The sequence below is a fragment of the Myxocyprinus asiaticus genome, chromosome 43, assembly GCF_019703515.2.
Source record: "Myxocyprinus asiaticus isolate MX2 ecotype Aquarium Trade chromosome 43, UBuf_Myxa_2, whole genome shotgun sequence".
In the NCBI taxonomy this organism is placed as follows: Eukaryota; Metazoa; Chordata; class Actinopteri; order Cypriniformes; family Catostomidae; genus Myxocyprinus; species Myxocyprinus asiaticus.
The window spans coordinates 31,550,521-31,567,378 of record NC_059386.1 but is presented as its reverse complement, the minus strand read 5'-3'; the positions used below and the strand labels follow the sequence as shown (position 1 = coordinate 31,567,378).

Genomic DNA, 16,858 nt, shown 5'->3' with positions numbered 1-16,858 from the left:
TGAGGGTGAGTAAGTGATGAGAGAATTTTCATTCAACTATGCCTATCCCTTTGGGTGAAGTAGTGCAAGTAGTGTCCAGAAGCGTTTTGGGGTCCATTTAGGTAATGTAACTTTAATACATCCAACTCTCTCAATTGTAGAACTAGGACAAGTTTACTTTTAAATTACTAAAGAACAAAAATGGAATGAACAAAATGATGTGCAAGTCTCACCTGTGAGAATTAAGCAAAAGTCGCTATACTGTGATAAAATTGGAATATCCCAAACTGCTTCCTCAGCAATAAAAGTAAAAGTAAAAGGTTAAGCTGCAGTAATTCCCACAGGATCCTGTCTATAAGAACTACGGACAGCTTTCAAAGGCACTGGAAGAAATCAGGTCACAGGGAAAATAAATTAGATTTATGGTCCCGTAAGCCTGTTAATTTCAGGATGTGCCAGGAATCATGTAGCTTTTTAAGCAAAGTTTGTCTGGTAGCGTACTAGAAAACACATGGACAACATGGCTGAAATTAAACACAGGACAGCATGTTAGACGTCATATCTGTCGAAAGAAATAACAGTTCAATGGTTCTTTGCAGCAACTTAGGTTCAGAAAAGAAGAAACTATTTTTGGTATATAGGGTTCTTGAGTTGACAATATGGTTCTTTAAGGATAAAAAATGTCCTAGATGCTCCATTAGAGATTTTTCAGATCCTCCACAGTCAATTGCTACTATTGGGACAAGTTGTCACCAAACGTCAAAGTATTTCCAATTAATCTTATTTCCAGGGCAATAACACTGAAAATGTTCATAGTTTTTTTCTAGTTAAGATTTTAAGGTATGTCTCTATGCAGAAACTGACTTTCAAAAACAAACTTACCCTGAGAAATATTCACTTGTGTAAAAAGTGTGACAACTAGCCCCGGTCTCCCCTATATACAAGCTTCATGTAACGTTGTAGCAAAAATGCATAGCACAAATCAGGAATCATATTCAAAGGGTTCTGTTATCTGAGCTTTAATAAGCCTCATGTGGAAGTTCATTAAAAGTTAATTGTGTTGTCCATGCATTCACATAGTCTTTAAAAGCCTTCCCTGGAAACAAGCTCTTTCTTATTAGGAACAGGTTTGTATCCAATAGTGTCTACTAATATGGTAACTTCGATAATCAGGTAAGGCGGCACTTTAGCTGATCATGCTGAGGATATCTGAGAAAACATTTTACATGGTGGCACAATAGAAAGAGCTGCTCCATAAAATACTGCCCTAATAACAATCAGGAAAAATACAAATGAAAAAATGTAACTAAAATTTAGCTTATTAGCTTAACTACCAGAGGGAGGGAATTTGTAAATAATAAATAAATAAATAAATAAATAAAAACGAAACATTATTAAAGATTATAAAAAGATCAGAGCACTTGTCTGGCGCATCAGAGCAATTAAGAATTTTGTTAAACGTGTGACCGTTTTAATTTACACAGATCAAAAAGATTTAGAACACACTACAGTTATACCATACCAAATAGGGCTGAGTAAAAATATACATTTTCAGATTGTGACCTTCATTTGAATGATCATGATATTGATTCTTACACCAAGATCAATCTTCAATTTTTACTTTAAAGGAATGTTCCGGGTTCAATACAAGCTAGGCTCAATCGACAGCATTTGTGACATAATGCTGATTGCCATAAAAATGAATTTCGATTAGTCCTTTCTTTTCTTAAAAAAAAAGAAGAAAAAAAAAGAAGAAAAAATCTGGGTTCCAGTGAGGCACTTACAATGGAAGTCAATGGGGCCAATCTGTAAACTTTAAAATATTCACTGTTTCAAAAGTATAGACACAAGACTTAAACAATATGCCTGTTAACATGATTTTAGAGCGATAAAATACCAACCTTTTCTGTGTAACGTTCTATCCAATTTTACAACTTTGTAGCCATTACGACTTAACACTATAAACCTTAAAACCCTAAAACGACCACAAAAACAATGATTTAAACAACTTTACAGTCAAGTTATTTTTATTTGCATAATGCTTTTCACAACACACATAATTTCAAAGCAGCTTTACCGAAAATTATGCTTCAACAGAAAAACCTGTAATATATTAAAGTCTTCAAGTCATAATAGTGTAGTTTAAAAAAAGAAAGAAGACATGACTGTAAATTGTGCCTTAAAATAAATAATAGAAAATAATAATATTTATATTTAGACCCCGAGTGAGCAAGCTTAAGGTGACTGTTGCAAGGAACACAAAACTAACTTACTTAAAAAAAAATAACTTTGAGAGAAAACAGGCTCTCTGTGGGGGCCAGTTCCCCTCTGGATAACCAACATGAATATAATGCCAATATTAGTTATTTATGTGTAGTATAAGTCAAGATTTACAATTATTAAACTAAGTAATTGTTAGGGGCCACTGTTTAAACAAAAAGATTTTGTATGAACTGTAAGATTAATGACTAAAGTCTTAGTACATTCTTAATTAACTGCGGAAGTGCAAATAGATGCATTGTCTATTGTTATTTGGCTGATGATTTTACAGCTCATGTACAGTACATGTTTTAAAAGATGAATTAATGTAAGTGCTTTTATAAAATTATAAGCTTCACATTTCCACCTTTAAACCCTCCAAAAATTGCCCCATTTACTTCCATTGTAAGTGCCTCACCGTACCCACAATTTAAAAAAAAATTTTTAGGAAAAGGAGGGATGAGTCGAAAATAATTTTTGTGTTAATCAACATTATGCAACAAATGCTGTCGATTGAGCTAAACTTTTATTGAACCCGGAATATTCCTTTAAGGTTTACTTCCGTTTTGGTCATGTTGATGATTATATATGTTAAATAAATAGCAATAGTTTGGGCCTTGTTAATAATTTTTAACTAACCATTAGCTGAGAGAGAATTTCTTAAGCACAATGGACATTATAACAATTATAATGTCCATTTTGCTTACATATGAAAGAAACTATAATTTATTTTGTTTCGATTTTGATACATTTGGGTATATTTTATATATGAAATTTTTATCAATACCCAGCCCTATTGATATAGTTTTACAGCCCTATAGTTTTAAAATTTAAATCGGGAAAAAAGACGAGTTATGACATAAAATGAAGAAATGTTTAGGATTCTGCACTATTCTAAAACACCTTTTATATCACATTAGAAGCACTTTCACATGGTCTCAGACCGATCCAGTTTCAACATCTCTGTAGGATCAAATTTTAGGTCTAACCCTGCCACAAGTGCAGTTCAGGATTCAAATACTTACAATTAAACAACTGTCAGGCAGAAAGGGAGCAAACTGTAGGTGATGTGAGCCAACAGTTGTGCTGTATTTGTAAAAGAACGAAGCTCATATTTAAGAGGAAGTCTTAAAAATGGCTTCTAAAACAGATGCCACACTTCTTTCTAATAAATCAATTTATTATCATTATCATCAGTTTCTAAGAAATATGCTCTACCGCGCAGTGTTGGGAACAGCCAAGTTCAAGCAATGACGTGACTAACTTAACTGTTTTCCAGCAATTGACAGCAGTTTAACTGTTTTTAAAGCAGTATAACTTTTCCAGAAGCAAGCTTCTATATCCAACAAATATCAGTGCAGTGTGACAAAACACTACATTGTTGTTTTTAATGTCACACTGTATTGCACTCGTAGCTTTACAGCTGAGAGAACTGAGTGAATAGTCAAATGCATTCTCCTAAGGCCAGACACATACTTTACACAAGTATACGCAGATGTGAGCACTTAGCCTATGTACTGCCAATGCAGAGTCGGGTTGAACATGCTTAACATGTGTTCTTGTGTTACTGTGGTGGTAACAAACCTCAGTACTCAAGGGGGGCGATAGAGTTACTTTCAAAAGTCTGTGCGATGAAACTGGATGTGTTATTATTCTGGTAAGTTGCTATGAATTTATTGACTTTTACTTACTTGGAGAGCAATATTCTCTTCAAACTGTTGCTCCGCATGAAAGTAAGTGACTTAAAAGAGAACACTCACAGTAGAAGCAGACAGTTCACACTAATGTCCGCTAGAGTGCCCCTTGTGGCAACGCTGAGAAAGCGACGCGTACTTGTGTTGTGCTATAAATTGAGGTCTGACACATTTTGCAATGCAACATCACACTAAATCAAGCTTGCATTACAAGAACTGCCTGCGTTCACGTACTTGCGTGGAATGTGTTTTGGCCTTAAACTGCCATCTCTAACAAATGTAGTGTTGGAAAGTTCGGTTCGTTCGTACGTTCATGTAAATGAACAAATTAAAAAACAATTCACAGATTCGAGTCCTTGCGCAACATTTTAAATCTTTAGTGAAATATTTCATTGTTACTATGTTCCCATCTCAGCTTTATAAATAAGAACATTCACAAGTTTTTTAGTTGTATATAGTGTTTCTGTTTAAGTTTGATGCCGTCACCCTAAAGCCCAAATTATGCTTTGGTCAGACGTGGACGGATGCATGATGCGAATTTAGTCGATAGCAGAGTATGCGGGCACTAAACGCGTGCATCTTTGAACGTGTAGAATGCGCATGCGCCTGGATTTATTTGCACTAATTAGTGGGTCCACAAGGTGGCAACACTCACATTTGAGCCATCGCTGTCACGAAGAAGCGCTAGAAGATGTAATCGCTAAACATCATGAGATGAAGGTAAAAACAAAACAGTGTATGTGCAAGTCAAGAGCATGTGTGTGAGGAGGTCTGGAGATCCCTGCATTTGTATAACTCCAGTCTGAAGGAATATAAAGACATCTTTATGGGTCTAAACTCCTGAAGAGAATAGTATACCTATTCTTTAACTGAAAAAAAAATAAATAAATCTTCATTGTTTTTGTGTCAGAAAATATGACTTAATTCATCTGATATATTTTGCCCCCTTAAGTAGCTTCAACGTCATTTGCTACTTTTCGTTAGTAGCTTGTGGTGTAGCTTATTACTTCGAAAGGAGTAGCTTGACTGTAGTTGAACTACTTCAAGTTATACTTTTATACTGTAGCTTGGCACTCTAGTTCAAACACTGTTACAGAGAAGTGACTTTTAAAGTTGCTTTTAGATGGTGTTGGTGCCATGTAAACCCTGATGACTGTAAAGGACCTTAGATTTTGATATTTTTTTAATAATGTAACAATGAAATAGAATCAGCTGATTTGTCCAATCTTATTTTGCTCTCTGAAACCACATTTTATTAAACTAAGTAACTCGAACATCAGAAATCAATCTGCAGTGATTTCAACAAGCCTTTGTGTAGTAAACTTAAAATTGTCGTATGCGAAATTATGCTTACTCAGCATAATCTTGGGCAATATTGATGTAAACAGTGCATCTGCATTTATGCACATTACATAGGTGTAAACATGTGGCCTAATCAGGGGGTTCTCCAGCGCAGTCGGCATCTGGAAATAATTTTGGTGCAACTAAGCTCTGCAGTCCTGTAAGGGTAGCTTTGATGACGAACAGAAAGAGTTACTTTCTAGTGCCCTTTGGGAGGAAATCCAAAGGTGGGTGATTCTTTAATATGGGGCAGTTTTGAGCACTTGAAACCTTGTTAAAATGAAACTTCTTTAAACTATGCGTTTCATTTATGTTAAAGAAGTGTGTAATTTCTGCGCCACTAGCGTCAGGAAACCGAATTGCAGAAATAATTACTGTTTTCAATCAGATTCAAGAAAACTCCAACATCTTCCATTGGTTGTGTAAACAGATTGTCCTGCATTTTTTCTATAATAATCCTAGGTGACAGAAAACACCTTCAATTGCAGAATCACCCAGGTACATGCAAGTCAGGTTTGTGGCAGAAGACGGCTAAATACGGCTACGTAGCGGCTTTTATGTACCTTCATATAAGCATGAATGCGGACACACTCATCTTGTAATCCACTTATTTTGCTATTGTGTGGGAAAAGGGTAGGAATTGTCTGCGGGTTTGGGGAAAAAGGTCTTATGTTTCTGTTTCTTTTCCTGATGGCATGACGAAAAACTCTGGATCTGGTTAGAAGAAGAAAGGATGCGGCCAGAAAGGATGAGAGGGTGGTCAGACATTATACTGTACTCTTGAGGCCGTATGGTTCTCTAAAAAAACCAATGTCAGACTACAGCTATATAAGTCTGGATTACAGGTCCAAACCACAACATTAGCCCACATACTTCTAAGTTTATTTTAGGGGGAACCAATAATATATATATATATATACACACAGATCAGCCACAACATTAAAACCACCTCCCTAATATTGTGTAGGTCCCCTACACAATATATATATGTTGAGCCTGATCTCATGAAAATTACACAACTGAAGTGACATTTTTGCTAAATGACATTACATTACACGCAACGCAGCAGTTGAGGCAGAATGTCCACTAAGTGGCACTATATTTTCTCCCAAAGGAGGTTAATGCTCTATCGAGTTTTAAATCAACAAAACCTACCTCCCTAACCTAAACATAACCGAGTATCATAAAAAGCAAATATGAGATAAAAAAAACGCAACTGCTCAATCAACCAACTCGTTTTGTGATGCTTCTATGACACTTTTGGCTCGCTCACAACGAGCGACTTTTGCAAGAATGTAGGTACAGTAATGTGATTCTGTTAGATCAGGTTGCTTACATTTAATATACAGCTATGGGTAGCAGGATTTTTGACCAATAAGATTGCACTGTTAAACAATAGATGATTTAATTAGGGTTATAGTAGTAGTTTTGGACTATGTAAAATCCAGGACAATTTATGAAGCATGTTTGGATCACATGCTACATAACAGCGCTTTTTCAGGGATGAAACAAATAAAATAACCAACACTGCAAAGTCTTTTCAACTGTCCAAAAACACTACTGTTAGTGTTTGTTAGAGCTTGATACAATACTTTTGCAAGGGTAATTCGCTGTTAGCTATAACATTGCCTGAACGAAAGCAACACAAAGCGAACGTCAGCAAACAAGCTGAATGCTGGATTAATGCAGTGTAACTGGGTTGACTGTTGTCGGTTGTCAAGCTGTGCCAGATCCATCTCTAGGCAGGTGCTGCGAAACTGTAGAACTGCAATCTTTGAGCCAGGGGCTAAATGAATCCATCTCTGTCTTCTTGCCATCTCCCTTTCTCTCTCTTTCTTTCTCTGTGAGCTGTCTCCCTCTTCTTGTGTTTTAAAATGGCTATTCAGACCATTAGTTACTGGATCACAAGTTCAGATGCCTCACTGAGTCCTCTAATATTGTTTTGACTTCCATCTTTTTGACCTGGGAAGGAGACATGAAGTCAAAATTGACCCGGGATAGTTCACCAAAAAATGAAAGTTCAGATATCATTTATTCACCCTCACGATTTTCAAACCCATTCAACTTTCTTACTTACTTGGAACACAAAGATGATGTTAGCATTAGTCACCACTGATTTTCATTGTATAGAAAAAAGACGCAGAATGTGCAGATGCAGAAGATGAATGTGAATGGTGACTGAGGCTTTAATTAAGCCTAACATCATCTTTTGTGTTCCACATAAGAAAGAATGTCATACAGGTTTGGAACAACACGAGGGTGAGTAAATGATGACAGAATTCTCATTTTTTATTGTAAACGATTCGATGCACATTATTCCAAATAAAAATGTCTCTGTAATCTTTAATCATAATATCTTGCTCCTCCTCTAAAACGCTTTGCCATTTCGTCTGATATCATGATGTTCATGTGGGCAGGAAAAACAGCCAAATATGTTTCAATCCCACACCTCCATTTTGGTATGAAACGCCCACTTTTAAAGATCCAATCAACTCCTGATGAAAAAAAAATTAATAAATCTCGTTGATGGCCCGTTTCACTCAGAACTATGATTATGGAAAAAAATGGGTTGCAAACAGTTTCATATGTACTTGAATGAAAATCACAAATTATTGAATCATAGCATTACGTTTGTCAAGAACTGAGAATACATGGACTAAAGGTGAATGCCACATGCAGTTCTGTAGCTGAATAAACAAATAATGTCTGCTCATTGATTCTTTTCTGCCTTTGCTTGAGAAATGTTTTTAAAATGGCCTTTATAAGAGCAGATGTCATGGCACAGAGTCTCGCCATGTGTGAACGCTAGTTGTTTAGACTCCTGGGATTGTGTGATTTGTTTGTGAAAAAGTTGTGGCACCATCTCTTGACTATCTTGGAGCTTGTATTTTGGCTGCTTCCAATTGAGAATCCTCTACTGGCCATGCTTGATTTTTCAATGCTCATCTGAGGCTTTTAAACTGACAATAAAAGGCTCTTTGCTTTTTTATTAAACCAAAGATTTTGGCAGAACGGGATCGTCATTGGCTTGGGAGGCACTAGAGGTCTGAACAGTGACTGTGTTCGTTGTGACTCATTACTTAACTTGGGGGATGTGAGAGTTTGCTTTGATATCTGCTTTATATACAAGCATCAGAGAGATTGTCTTAAAGGGATAGTTCACCCAAAAATTAAAATTCTGTCAACTAATGTTGGTCCAAACCCTTGTGACTTACTTTCTTCTATGGAACACAAAGATGTTTGACAGAATGTCCATGCTGCTCTTTCCATACAACAAAAGCACAGAGTAACTAAAAAAATAAATAAAATAAAAGCACCATAAAAGTAGAAAACTTGTGTATCCAGTTGATTTTCTGAAGACATTCCATAGCTTTGTGTGAGAAACAGACTGAAATTTAAGCAACTATATTACACAGGTTATGCTCGGCACACATAGATTTTTTTGCACATTACCCCGATTTCGCATTGCATGTCAACACCTTTACTGCGGTTCTTACCGGCTTATCTAGTGTGCGCATGCCGTTATACATTTTGACGTCAAAAATAGAAAACAACCAAGTCTCATGTAAACGTGGTTTTCTTGCGTTGTCTGATTTTTGATGGTAATCAGCTTATTGCTGTGCATGTAAACACATATGATGCCAAACATAATTGGTTCTGAAGTATTTTGGCACTGATCACAACCCAGCAGGTTAGATTAATCAATAGTGTGAATAAGATTTGAGAGCCACAGAGAAGGAGAACATTTTCATTGAACCATGATTTCAAACTAAGCTATCATATGGCTTCAGAAGACTTAGCTTAGAAGTAGTTTGGACAACTTCTATGGTACTTTCATAATAAAAAAATTTCCCCTAGTTGCTATCTGCTTTCATTGTATTGAAAAGTGCAGCCTGGACATAATAGATATTAGCTAAATAAGACAGGTTTGGAACAACATGAGGGTGTGTGAATGATGACTGAATTCTCATTTTTGTGTGAACTACCCCTTTAGTTTTTTGCCACTTAAGAGTGTACAGTTCAAGTCCTCAAAGAGCGTTTCAGCTCTCACTGAGGCACAAAATTAAGTGTAATTAACAACGCATTTAAAGCCACGTGGATGTTTAAACACACCATTCCAGGAACGGTATGAGATGATGAGAATTCTTGGTGAACTCCAGCTGGATTTCACGTCTCCTGCGATACAAAGTGGCGAATGCAATATTGTTCTCTAAAGATGTAAGAGCCAGAATTCCCTGCCATGGAAGTCCATTAACGCTTGGAAATTCTTACAGTGGTGGCAGAGCCCAGTTCGGGAACAGCAACAAGAAAAAGTAAGTCCAATACAAACTCTCAGTTCCCTTCAACACCTGACATGTGAGCACACGCACACACCATCTGGCGGAGAGGCACCATTCTGTCATAAACCACCGCAGCTTGGGAATGTCACTGAGTCTGCTGACAGTGAGAACATATAGTGACATCAACTGTGTTTAAGAGTGTATCTAAATCTCACAGTTTAAACGTTTACTCTGCCGGCAGAGTGGCACAAACACACTTTAAAGCACTCACTTTAAAGCTTAAAAAAAAAGTATCATAAAGTAGTCCATGCGACTCGAGCATCACTTTCCAAGTATTCTGAAGGCAAACATTAGATGCTTGTGAGAAACTATTTTAAATGTAAGTCATTTTGCGCATTCATGAATGCTATGATAGAAACTCATTCACAATAGGTCAAGTGAGAACTTTCGTTGTTTTCTGCATTATAGACTTGAAATATGATGAACGACATGGACTACTTTTATGATCATTTTGGGTGCTTTTTTAAGCTTTGAAGTGAGTTAATATGAACTGCTATTGTTCTGAATTGACGTCCTTGAATTATCATGACCAAAAAGTCATACAGGCTTTGAACAATATGAGGGTGAAAAATTATTGCTTTAATCTCTCAATAGCTTTCAAATTGTGAACATGAAAGTGGAGATTTATAATTAAAAAAAAGGACTTAAATATTGATCTGTTTCTCACCCACACCTATCATACCTCTTCTAAAGACATGGATTAAACCACTGGAGTCATTTGGATTACTTTTATGCTGCCTTTGTGATTTTTAGAGCTTCAAAGTTCTGGCCAGTGGCCACCATTCACTTGCATTGAAAGGACCTACATAGCTGAAATATCATTCTAAAAATCTTTGTTTGTGTTCTGCAGAAGAAAGTCTGGGATGGCATGAGGGTCAGTAAATGATGAGAGAATTTCCATTTTTAGGTGACCTATACCTTTTACAGGGATTTTACATGTTACTCACCCTTACCCGTGATAAAAACATCTGTATTTGCATGTCTAAATAATGCAGTATGAAGGAAATATATTGGCCAAAATGATTAAGAATCAGTTAGTAATAATAACCAACTCAGAAACGAGTTGTTTGGTGTAATCTCCAAAACAGTAAGATTATTTTAGTAAAAAGCACAACACGTTTTCTCAGGATTGGCGTCCCTGGGGTACCATCAAGTGTGAAGAAGTTGCTCAACGCAAATTTAAACCATTTGGGGGAGTTTTATTGTACAATTATCAGGGGCCAATGAGGTACTGGCAAAGACTGAGATGAAATTATACACATTTTTCCTATTAATAAATAAAGAAGGAAAGGAGAAAGATGCACCTAGGGAGGCCAACACTGGAAGAAAAAAAAAAATATTGTGACTGATTGTAACAAAGGTGCTAAGGCAATGGCTTCTGCACAGAGGAAAAGAAGGTTCTAGGAAACCCAATTCTGTCTGCTCGACTGCCCGTCATCGTGGAGAAAGCAGCATCCAAGATCACATTAAATGGACACAGGAGAATTAGAAAACCGGAATTATCACTGACATTTTTATGGCAACAGTCGCAGGAGTTTATGGGTATCATATGGAACATTAGAGAATGGGCCTCCCGGAGTTTGGGTGCATTATGAGCTGATCATCTGCAATAAAAAAAAATAACAAGATGGACGATATGTGTTAAAATTTGAGTGATGATACCTGGATCTCTGTTGCTGGTCCAGAATTGCTCGTTTGGCTTGATTCTCCAGCTGTTGCATATGGCGATGGCGACGTTTGCGGCAGGGGGCCACATCTGTGATGTCATTCAGACTGTCGTCCATCGGGCTGCTTTCTGGCATCTCTGTTAGACACAACATTAAAGCCTGAGCTCTATATGACTTTCATTTAAAGAGCTCACATCATAAGGAATCAATAACATTTTCCTTGATCTTTTGTAACTTTCAGAACTTAAAACTTCCTTTCCAGTCCAAAAAGCAAATTTATAGAAAACAATCTGCAAAAACAGCTTGTTCTGAAATACTCCTGAAAACATACGCATGCTCACATTTACACAGGAATTTACATGGCTACTTATTATTAAGCAACTTGGCACACTCAGTCACCCTTTCCGCACCAAGTGAAGATTATTCTAAACACAAGAAGAACTATCGACAAGGGTTAAATGTAGTACATTTCTGTCAAATCTTGTGCTGTTCCTGGCTGTGAGTAGTACCTGCGACTCTGCATATCCTTCTGAAGAATCCCAGTGTTTGAAACGATTGGCTGAATTTAAATTTTTACAGTGTCCCTGATCATTTTAGTCTGATTCTTAATAGATTGTAAAGCATTTTTCAGGGAAAATATTTTCATGAATCTGACACAATGTTATTTTCTTATAAATATAAAATAAAAATAAAAATGTATTAATTTTACAAATAAAATAAATATATAAAATATGAAATATATAATAAATAAAATCTCTCAATCTATCTATATAAGAGCTGTGAACCGATAATTTTTTTTAACTAATTAAATTGCACAATTTACTGTTATTAATCGTGATGAATCATGGTAAACCTTACATTAAAACAAACATTAAAATATAATCATAAATATATTTACTTTATACATTGTCTCAAAGAACTTGCAAGAAATTGGTTAGTCATCATTTATTTTAATCATTTAAATATGTATATGTTAAAATATTAAGTTTTTGAGGATAGAGTCAGACACATTATTACAGGTATAAATCTTTGATACAAGTATATGTATAAATGCCATAAAATCAGTGGACATGCTGTAATTAAAAGTGTGGTAAAATCTTCTGCTGTTTTCCAGTGGACTTTTTTAATAAGGATCAAATGGGCAGATTCCATTCATATCAAGCTTTATTGTGAAGATAAACTTAGGTGTACATTGCCAAGGCATTATCAGACACATACAGATACTGAATTGAATGCTAAAGTTTAACTTGCAGAAGTTTTAAATCTCAAAACGATAAATTTTTCTGGCTGCCGTTTAGTCTCTATCGCGCACATGCTGGGTTTCTCTCTCGCAGGGTTTCACTTTTGACACTGGTTCAGATGACAGCGAGAGAGCATTTTCGGGTGATGCAAAGAGATACAGCAGCTTGCCCATATCTCTCCCACACCTGACTCCTTACTTGCGGCTTTCTTTACTTGCAAGTTTCCATTTTCCTCACAGTAAATCCGCACCCATGTTTGATATGCCCGGACCATGTGTGAACAAGCATGTGAAGCAGAGTCGAGTGTGTAAATTGGAAATTCATATATGCCAATTTTAGCCACAGGAAGTGGGGAAAAACATTAGTGAAGTTTCAGGAAGTAAAAAATGGATACTGCATTAATTGCGTTAACTTTTTTTAACATGATAAACAGTCAACTAATAATTGCAGAAATTAATGTTAAATTTCCCATTCCTAATAATATATATATATATATATATATATATATATATATATATATATATATACAGTTGCAATCAAAATTGACAGTAAGGATTTATAAAGGCAACCTTTTCTAATGACCCAACATTTTTAAACATTACATCAATATCAGCTGAGTATCACATTCATAGTCAGTGTGACTATATAACCTAATATTTCTAAATAGCAGGGTTTTTTTAAAATACAGCCATGTCATAATTATTCAACCCTTATTGCATGTAGCTGTTTCTTAAATATGTAAGGCTACACAAATAATTGTTTTAAAACAAAATTAAGCCATCACTCTACGATGACACTTATTTCAAGTTTAGTGTCGTAAGCAAAAATGTATTACTATGCAAAAAATGCAATTAAAAATAAGCTGTCACAAAAGCTAATAGAGGTGATTATTTCATTACACAAGAAAGGTCATGGCTAAAAGTACATTTCCAAGGCACTTCAATTTCCAATAGACAAAGTTGGCAGCACCATTCATACATTTTTAAAATATGATACAACAGCAACCTTCTTGGGTGTGGAAGAAAGCAAACTTTCACCAAGGGAAATGTTGACTTGAATATTCAAGAAGGAATTTGGAAAGACCTGTGGAGTCCTGGAAGAAGGTTTTATGGACATATGACACTAAACTGAAAATAAGTTTTAGACCCATGGGTCAGCAGTACGTCTGGAGTAAGAAAGGCAAGGTGATAACAAGACGACGCTATCCCCACAGTCAAGCATGGAGGTGGGTCAGTCCTGTAATGGGGGTGTTTTGCAGCAGCAGGAAATGGCTATCCTGACTATGTGACTGACACCATGGATTATTTCAGGTATCAGAACATTTTGGCAAAAATGTGATGCCTTCAGTGTGTAAATTGAAGCTCGGTGATCACTGGATGTTCCAGCAAGACAATAACACCAATGATACATCCAAGTTGTCTAAAATCAGGTTCAGGGATAGGTCGTGGAATGTCCTTAAATGGCCCTTTCAGTCCATCATTGAAATCCCATTGCAAATCTTTGTTGGGATTTTAAGGAAGCAGTGGCAGCACAGAAACCAAAGAATGTCAAAGAGCTGGAAGCATTTACTCATGAGAAATGTGTAAAAATTCAATAGAGAGGTGTCCGAAGACTGAGAACACTTACCTAAAACATTTATTTGCTGTTATTAAGGGTAAAGGATGCTCCACAAATGATTGACTTTGGGGTTGAATATTTTTGACATGACATTTGTGGAGACAATCAGTTATTTTTTATTTTTAAATTTGGGTAAACTGAACTCTTTGTTCTCAATAACACTCAATAACACTACTTTGACTGTTTACTGAGGTTCTAGATGATGTGTTTTAATTCACATCACCAGAACGCATTGCTGGTCGGGGGGGTTGAATCATTTTGATTGCAACTGTAAATATAATTGTTTTATATGTAAGAGCAGAAAAAAAACCCCAGCTTGTTTATGGTCAGACTCTGGATCTCTGGGGGGAAAACAATAACCCCTTTAAAATGGAAAATCTCAAAAGTGCAACTTGATTGAATATTGCCATTTCCAAATATCAGCCACTTACTGCCAAATTTACTGGTTCAAATGATTTCACAAATATGACAAGATGAGTTATTGCTTGTGAATTTTTGCAACTCTAATGGCTCTTTGCACTGAAAAGACTGAACGAGACGAATGGAAGTTCTAGCAGCCGGTGTTTGGGCTGCTGGCCAAAGCTGAAAATTCACTAAATGGATTAACATCATAAACCCATTAAAACCATGTTGAACATTAGTATTAACTGATGAACATGCAGCGCAACTGCAGTAAAGCACAGCAGGAAAACATCTGTCCTCATATGATATGACAGTGTAGCACAGAGGAGTTTGTTCAAGGTTTCTGCTCGGCAGAGGTGTAAAAAGTACTGAGAAATTCAAGTTCACTTAGAGAAATTCACAGTGAAAGTCACCTGTAACTTATATTGTATGAAAAAAGAAAAGAAAGTGAAATAAGCCAAACATGTACCAATGATGATAACAGAATTTTCATTTTGGGTAAACTGTCCCTTTAAGTGCTTACAGAAGAGGTGTGTCTTGTTTACCTCTACATGAGTTTGATTCAAACTGGACAGTTATTAATGCGAGACTGTGTGGGTTTTACTCACGTTAGTTGGCATAACAAACATCCTAACCACATTAGAGGACTTTTTCAATTACGCCCCATATACTGCACCCTTTTGGTAAGTTTTATTGCAGAGGAAAAAAAGCTAAAGAACAACTCCTACCATTTTAAGTACGTCTTAAGAAGAAAACCATTGCAAAGCAAACCATCTGAAACATGGACCACTGAGTCATGTTTGTTGAAGGAAAAGGACAATCACTGAGGCTGCCTAAAGACTGAGGATCTAAGCCCAAAGAAAGTGGCTACACCTAGCAACCACACATTACAATTCATACTGTTTACGGAGTCATGACAAATGGAAGGGGGGAGATGATTTATTCAGTGTTTTACAACCCATTTTTACTCCACAGGGTTTAAACGGGAAAAACTGAGAAATTGAGAAACTAAATCATGTGTGACTCCACCTCTCCCATTCATTTCCCTTTTTGTGCCTCAAAACTCCTGACTCAACATCCTGGACGAGCCCCCGAATATGGCCTTCAAGTAGCCTGATGTTGAAATCGACAAAAAGCAGATGCCGTTTCCAAGAAACAGTCTAGAAGATGATGTCATAGTTAGGGACTAATCTATGTGCATAACCAATGAGGGACTTCGCAAAGGGAGCCTAACAAACTAGAGGAACTATCTGTGGACTGTCACAATCACTTAGTGAGCTGGACGTCTCATGTCATCTGTGTGCGGCCTGATTCAGAGCCAAGCTCAGTTCTGGTTAATGAGGAGCTCAAAGGTTTAATAAGCACAGGACGCTGGTTCATCCCACCTCCATCAAAATCTAAAAGCGGCCTGACGTTATGTAACTCAAAGTGTCACCTTGTATAAGAGGCTTTGGCTCAGGGCATATGGAATCATCTTCCTCTTGTTCATCATCTCTGTAATCGCTCTCTTCCCGTAGGCTATTTTCTGCCGCGGTTTCAATCACCTCTTGGTCTTCACTTCCCGCTTTCTTCCTTATGAAGGAAAACATCAGATAAAAGATGCTAATGAGACACTTGATTACATATTATACATCACACAATCTAATGACCTATTATGTTCAAAACACCTTATCAGCAGAATACAAAGTCTTGTGGGGTGGATTTTTTAAAGAACAGCAGTGCACTGCTTTAGTACTTTTATTTTTTGTGACCTGAACATGTTTGTCAAGAAAAAGACCTAAAAACTGGAAGTAATATTCCTTAACGTAATATTCTATTGGGATTACCTAATGAAATAGGCATTTCTTAAGAGGGGAAGAACAGAAAAGTTGAACTGAACAAGTGCTGATGGTATGGCAATGCGTCAGTAGATATCTCATGCGAGGTTGTATGATAATGAAAGGTCACAGCAGGCAATTCACACCATTACCTCAGCCTATCCTCGTCAACAGAGTGCTGAAGTTCTTTGACTCTCTCCTGCAAAGCTCGAATTTTGGCCTTCTTCTCGTTTAGGACCAGCACAAAGCGACTGTAGAGGTCCCTCTCGAGGGTCTCCTTTCCTTGTATGTACTTTTCCATTCTGTGAGGGAGGAAAAAAATCTATGAAAAACACCCATAGACTCATACGCCCCAGTCGCTCCGCTCACATCAGCATTATTATCGTAAACAGACAATTAAACTACAATAAAACGGAAAAAAGTTACAAATGGGTTCGTTCCAAAAACGAACCTCCAAAATTGTCATCATTTAGTGACCCGTCATGTCAATCAAAACCTGTA

The 16,858-nt window shown here is 36.6% G+C and overlaps 1 protein-coding gene across 2 annotated transcripts in view; it reads right to left on the bottom strand.

The window, feature by feature from the left end:
- LOC127433521 (DNA repair protein XRCC4-like) overlaps nucleotides 1–16,858 on the bottom strand; it is a 50,725-nt gene that overhangs the window by 3,305 nt on the left and 30,562 nt on the right. The window contains exons 5-8 of one of the 2 annotated variants that reach the window (XM_051685507.1): nucleotides 16,510–16,659; nucleotides 15,976–16,112; nucleotides 11,276–11,417; nucleotides 1,693–7,235 (exon numbers count right to left, since the gene is read on the bottom strand). In XM_051685507.1, the coding sequence (XP_051541467.1) occupies nucleotides 7,205–7,235; nucleotides 11,276–11,417; nucleotides 15,976–16,112; nucleotides 16,510–16,659 (460 nt within the window). In that variant the 3' untranslated portion in view covers nucleotides 1,693–7,204. Of the gene's footprint in view, nucleotides 1–1,692; nucleotides 7,236–11,275; nucleotides 11,418–15,975; nucleotides 16,113–16,509; nucleotides 16,660–16,858 lie in introns of those variants that run through there. The other variant, XM_051685506.1, reaches the window with a different exon arrangement.